Source organism: Musa acuminata, chromosome BXJ1-10 (assembly GCF_036884655.1).
Source record: "Musa acuminata AAA Group cultivar baxijiao chromosome BXJ1-10, Cavendish_Baxijiao_AAA, whole genome shotgun sequence".
NCBI classification, from domain to species: Eukaryota; Viridiplantae; Streptophyta; class Magnoliopsida; order Zingiberales; family Musaceae; genus Musa; species Musa acuminata.
In genome coordinates this window covers 28173435-28180532 of record NC_088336.1, presented here as the reverse complement: position 1 = coordinate 28180532, position 7098 = coordinate 28173435, and the positions used below count along the sequence as shown (strand labels likewise).

Genomic DNA, 7098 nt, shown 5'->3' with positions numbered 1-7098 from the left:
GAGTGCCACAAGTCATAAAGAGAAAGAGGATCCAGTAAGTTTCACCTTTGGGGTACTTCTTCTTCTACTACTGACCTGTCCCATTATTTGTAGCTTTCCTTCTTCTTGCATGGCCTATATAACACGGAAACTTAGCCCTCTTCTCCAAGCCTCCCTATAGGAAAGCATTCTTTAGGAGGGGAGGGAGCAAAGCATGTCTGAGACAAGGGGATCATCCGGCAAATATGGGGACATGGAGCTAAGGAGAGGGCCATGGACTCTGGAGGAGGACACACTCCTCATCCACTACATTGCTTGTCACGGCGAAGGCCGGTGGAATCTCCTCGCTAGGTGTTCAGGTAGTCAGGCATCTATCTATCCTGCTTAGCTAGCTAATGACTTCATCAAAGGCCACTCTTGCTTCCTCTTCTTCTTCCTCTTCTTTCTTTGTTTTTTTTTTTTTTTTGTAGATTTAGGGCTACATATCCTTTTTGCTGATTCGTAGGCTTGAAGAGAACCGGCAAGAGTTGTCGACTGAGATGGTTGAATTACCTGAAACCCGACATAAAGCGAGGCAACCTTACGCCCGAAGAGCAACTCATGATTCTTGAACTCCACTCCAAGTGGGGAAACAGGTAACATATATACAAATAAGCTGTTTCTGCGATTAAGGTCTCTCTTGATGCATCGAAACGTCAACTTTCGTGTGTAGGTGGTCTAGAATCGCACAACATCTACCCGGTAGAACGGACAACGAGATAAAGAACTACTGGCGGACTCGAGTGCAGAAGCAGGCGAGACAGCTCAAGGTCGACGCCAACAGCGCCATGTTCCGAGACGCCGTGCGTTGCTATTGGATGCCGAGGTTGCTTGAGAAGATGGGCTCTTCCCACACCATGCAATCTCTTGGTGCCTACACCACCACGACCGACCAGGCTCCGCAAGATCCTCGCCATGAGCTCGTCAACCCAAGCATGCAACATCACCAGTTCGGAAGTCTCACCTCCTACGAGCCACCGGCAGTAGCGGAGAATCGCAGGCCCAGCAGCTCTTCCTGCTCCACCGTCCTCCCTCGGCTCCCGGTTACCGTGTCCGAGTTCCCATCAACAGCACCCGACGAGCTGGATGGCGTCGCATTCGATCCACTCTCTAGTGGCCTCTCCATGAACAATGCCTACGACCTAGGCACCTGGGACCTAGCCCCGGTGTCGGCACCAGCGCTTGGCTATTCGGCGTCGCCCGATTACACTGTAGCTAACAGCGACTGCAGCAACACCATTGTCGATGGCTTGTGGAGCTTGGACGAGTTATGTGACATGTTAAAAAGCTACATCAGTGGCGCAGATCCTAAGGTTCCTTTCGGTGATAACTCTTAGGGGCCAAAAAGCATGTAGCACCTCAAAGTGAACTGTATACTCTGTTCCTGCTTCTTACACTTGAAGCCAGCTAGTCCTCCTTCTCCGTGTGATCGATCCATTTCGGTAAAGGTCGTCATCATCTTCTTGACTAGGGTTTTCATGTATGAGTTGTGGGAAAGGTCCACGTACCGCTGACAGTGCCTAGGATGTACAGAGAACCAGAGGCCCAGCGAGATCAAGTTCCATGGAGCAAACGCCAAGGAGTGTTGTCGCTACATCGTTGGATGGCTTCACGAGCATGACAGAACCGGAGACCGGCGAACAGCGAGGAGTGATGGTCCGGAAGAAAGGATGATGCTGCCTTTGCGATGAGAACATCACATCAAACCGATGGATCTCATCCTGTCACTTCACCACATCTATCCCAGACAGCTGTCCTCTATTCGATTCCTCCGCCCGAGAGATCGATAGCCACGTGCATATACTATCCATGCTCGATAATCCAAAGCAATTTTCTCATGTGCAAATCCTCCGCGAAGAACTTTCGATCGTAATCCAATATTATACGATGGATTGCGATGGAAGGGATGCTTGCTTTGTGGATCTTTTTTCTTCTTTAGCTCTTTTACACGTAACTCGTTTCGGTAAATATTCTTTGGAAGCTTCCCAACCTGCATGACATGTACAATAAACTAGTGAGATTGGAGAATAAAGATTGGATAAGGACTTCCACGTACTCATCATGTAATGGAGATCTCCAACATGAGATTTGGTGGATCCCTAGACAACATTAACTGTGAGCAACAATGTTGCAGCTCGGAGCACCACACTGCAATTAACCCGAGGTCACTTTCCATGCTAATTTGGTCTCGATTTCGAGTCGTCATCCCTGGATTCATTTGGACTTTGTCCAAACACAAAGACTATTATTTCTACCGAGAATTTATAGCAAAGAACATCGTCTCTCATGGATTTCCAATGCTCGTCCCCATTGCATTCTCAGCCAAAATTGCCGATTTCACTTGGAAATGCGGTATATATCCTTGCAGAAGATCGTACATGACATCGAGATTCCCGTCCACCTTAATTTTTGAGAAGCCATAGTTGTAATAGGGGCGATTCGAGATCACAAATCAAGTCGGTCTTTCATATGAGATCTTTACGAAAGAATGGCATCAACAAAAGCTGAATCTGATAAAGATAAGGCACGATTTTTCCATTCGAAGGAATGAGTGGTAAACAGGAGATGCGGTGCTCGAAAGCAATCCCCACAACAAGCATATTTTTGTGTGGGAAAGAAGTGTGGCCGACTGCTTCTCCAACATATATAGGTAGGCGATTTGTGGTCGTGAAGCATCCACAAGCTCGCTAGTTGAACCAAACCTTGTTTTCTCTTGTCTAGAAAGCTTACAGAAAGCCACCCCTCGGATGGACAGATCGAAGGAGGTCTGGTTTTGCCGAGAGAGTAGGTAGGAGAAGAGGATCCGTCGCATCTCATCACCAGAAAAGATTAGCTTGAGGTCTCAAGTCATGTCACGGTCCATGAGTCGAGGGGGTTTAGTATGTTAAGATTTCATCGTTCATTGGTCATTGGTTTGAGGAGATCCTTTCCACAACAGTGGGGGTGGAAAAGTATTAGGGGTTCCTTGTGGAACTTCATGCAACTTGCAAATATGTCTTCTCATCAATTCTGCGTCACTTTTGTTTAGGGCTCTGTATGAAATGACCCTTCACTTGTCAGCGTACAAAGCTAAGCTCAAAACCATTGATCTTAAACAAAACCCACTTGCATAGTTAAATGCTGTGCTAAAGCTTGGTTTTATTCAAGTCTCATATGTGCAGTGCTTCCTCATATTCGTTTCTTTTTCTCGAAGAATTCGATCTGATACTGCTCAATCTTTTTGTCTGCATCTGTCTTCCATCGAGGGAAGTGTTTACGCTACATAATCACATCACTTGGGAATATTGTTGGAAGTTTAACCTATATTCACGGCATGAATGTGACATGAATGCTATTCTTGACACTTGCAGATATTTCTTAATATCAGCATCAAGCAACTGAAATAGAACAGTGGCAAGTATTTATTATCTCGAACAAGAAATCTAGCTCTTCTTTGGACAGTCACATCCCGAAGAGGCTTCACAAAGGTGCTTTGGAGAGATGAGAGAGAGAGAGAGAGAGAGAGAGGTTGGGCAGCATCAAAGCCACCGCTGAGTGCATGCATGTGCGAGTCTCCAATCACATCGAGCTTTCCTTGTCAGATAGACCCGTGAAGGGACTGAACTCCCGGGATGGGCCACATCATTTAGAGATCATGTGTTTCCACTCACAGCCATATAACTGCAGCTAGATTTCACCCCCTCCCACTGCTGCAGCGGCAACAGCTGCCATGGGAGATCCATCTCCAACAGTCCCGAGGACGCACAGGTTATCAGAACCCCTGGAGGATTGTTCCTTTTGTCCTGTGGCCATTAAACCCCAGCACTGCACCAAATCCTGTACAGTAGAACAGCCTTACCTAAATCTCCAAGGAAGACATGCGTATCTATGGCAACAACAGCTGGATTGCCTTGTGCTTCAGTGCCTCTACTCTTCACTCCCAGGAAAGCGTAGGATTCAGAAGGATACACATATACCGCCACTGTGTTTTCGGAGTCCCACTCCGATTACCTCCACTCGGTTAGCAACAGTGGGTTAGATCCTGTGCTGTGTAACTTGCGGTGAGCATTAAAGCTGTGGTTTGCCATCTTCTCGGTTGGCCAACCGAGAGCAAGTGGCAAACACTTCGATGTCAACATTTAATATCGATCTTATTGGATTATACTCTAAGAAATTAATACCATCGTAGTCCATCCATTGTTAGATAGTTTATCTCATAATATTAATGGGCTTCTTATCCTCACATGGGTGGTCTCCGAAGCCTTCTGATTCTATAAATATCTCATTTAGCTTTAGGTTTCATCAAGGAAGGTAAGAAAATACCTTAAATATTCTCGTATTTTTCCCTCGGAAAACACAAAAGGGAACTTATAGTTTGATGTCACATGATCGAAAACTTTACCTTCTGTGATTGAAGCATCAGACAGATTCTTATCGAGCTCTTTTCGATTTTATACAGATTGCTTTAGGTTGACTTCCTAAGCATCTTAATTTTGACTAATACACTACATTAGCCGGATGATAAAGAAAGGTGAATTATCAATTGATTGTCTATGATCATTTATGGATTTATTTTTTTAACGCTTAGAAACTGTGAAAAAGAAGAAGAGGTTTCAAAAAAAAAGTCAACGCTTAACGTCATACATAGTTCGGAGACGACGAAAACAGGAAAAGGAAAATTAGAGATGGACACAGATAGTTTAATGGCGTGTTGAGTGAATCCTACCGGTCCAAGTTGAGATTACATCTCTCGTGATATGATCAGGTGAATGGTCCTCGATCTGAACGATCATTGTCGTGTAGTTCGTAGGCTTTCTTGTCATATTTAATGGCCAAAGAAAATTGTGTTGGTGATGAAATGGTAGTTTCTGCGAGATCAATTTCGATTGACAGTACAAAGGGCATTGGTGATGGGAGTTTTCCGGAGGCACTGTCGAATGGTAAGCACCGACAAGGTTGTATTTCCATTTGGTGGAACGAATTGTTCCAAATTTTTGGTCTCATGTTTAGTGCAGATTTATTTTGTCGGATCCATAGGTTGTATAGGTTTTGTATCATGTTTTAAAATCCAAATCCACTATTATTGTTGTTCTCGTTGTATTATTATTATTATTATTATTATTATTATTATTATTATTATTATTATTATTATTATCCCAATCAGATTTGATTTGGAATAAATAGGTCAAGTAAAATTAAACCGATTGAGTTTATTTGGAATTAAGTTAACTAATGAACTCAAATCAATACAGAAACAAATTATTGATTAAACTGTATTTATTCTATAGAGAAAAAAATATATTGATTAAACTCAAACTAATGAACTTAAATACTATAAAATCTATCTAACTAAGTTAACTAATGAACTCAAATCAATAGAAAAAATTGAATTGTATTATATAATGTTAGCGTAGACCGAATTGATCCACCTAAGTCCTATATTGTATATGCATATCCTAAATAGTAGGTTGAGCTAAGATACAACAGGTTGGATAGATGAATGAGTGTTCAACGCCAATCACATAACTAGGTGAGCATAACTTCATAGGTTGAGCTCAACTTTACTCGTAAGTTAGGTTAAACTTTATCACTAAATTAGATTATGCTTAGCTCACAAGTTAAGTCATAGCTAATTGCATGAGTTAAATCATGCTTGATCATATGGGATAAGTCATACTTGGCCAGACGAGCTAGATCATACTTAACCACATAAGATGAGTCATGCTTCGCTATATGGGTTGCACCATATCTAATTATATGAGTTAATTCATCCCTGGTCACATACGATTGGGTCATGCATAACCACGTGGACTAAATTATACATAGCCATATGGGTTGAGTCATATCTAACCACATGAGTTGGACCATACTTGATCATATGATTTATAATTATACTTAATCACATTGGCTAATCTAACCAATTAACTTAACTTAGGTTAGAATATAATTTAATCATTCTCATTAAATTATATTTTAAATATTTTTTAAAAATATTTTTAAAATTATTATAACATAATAGTTATTCTCAAAATTTATTCTATCATGAACTAACCAATTCAGATTTATAATTTTAAATTTAAATTAATTAAATTATAAAATTCACACATAATTACTTGAAATATAAATGTGTTTAATTAAATGATTTGAAACTATTTTTAACATAAGTACTCATTCTAAGATTATAATTCAATGACCATTATTTACTAATCATAAATTTTTAAAATTAAAAATATTATTAAACATCATACAGATTATAATAATTTAATATTAAAAAAAAATAGAGGATCCTATATGAGTATATGAGCACATATTTTCTCCGGGCAATTCTCTCCTAAGTCTTCCTACTGTGGAAAATGATAAAGGGAAATCTAGAAAATGAGCTCTCCAAAGATAAAAAATAATTTATTTTTAATTTTTATTTTTACTTTTCACACACATATATAATTATAATATTTATTTTTTATGATTCACACATAAAATAAAATTAAGCTATTTATTTTTAAAAAATCACATCACTCATTAAGAAATAAATTAATAAATAATTTAATTGATCGATTAAATTCATAACTTATTCACATGATAAAAAAGTTAATTTTATTTATTTTCTTAACTATACTATACAAATAAAAAATAATTTTTATTAAAAAAATAATTTTAATTATTCACATCACTCATGGTAATTTGATTTCTGTTAAGGGAGAAAAAAAAATATTGGTGATTACACCTAATCGATCGGTTTTGAGCCGAAGCTTCACATAAAAAGTAAAAAGTAAAAAAAATACATGAAAATATTATCCAAATTAAAGATATTTTAAAAACATTTTTTGGTACCATGGCTACTGAAATAATAGATTTCACATCAACACATTTATTGTTATCTATGAGGTCAATATCCACGAATCAACTTCTCCGAAAACAATTTTAGTTAGATCAAAATTTGCAATCTTCTCATCCTAAGTCAACCGGGTAGAATCCTCCTTTGATAATTCAATTATAATTTTAACGGAAACAAACTAGAAAAAGAAAAAGCAAATAAAGACTGGAGATACTAAAATTAAATATATTTTATATGGGAAAACCAATCGAATGGGGCCAAAAGCA

General features: G+C 39.1%; 1 protein-coding gene across 1 annotated transcript; it reads left to right on the top strand.

The window, feature by feature from the left end:
- Positions 1-1485, top strand: LOC103968716 (transcription factor MYB62). Its single transcript, XM_009382018.3, has 3 exons — positions 1-338; positions 485-614; positions 692-1485. Exons 1-3 carry the CDS (start codon positions 194-196, stop codon positions 1353-1355), a joined length of 939 nt encoding a protein of 312 aa, XP_009380293.2. The 5' UTR covers positions 1-193; the 3' UTR covers positions 1356-1485.
- Positions 1486-7098: the final 5613 nt, after the last annotated feature.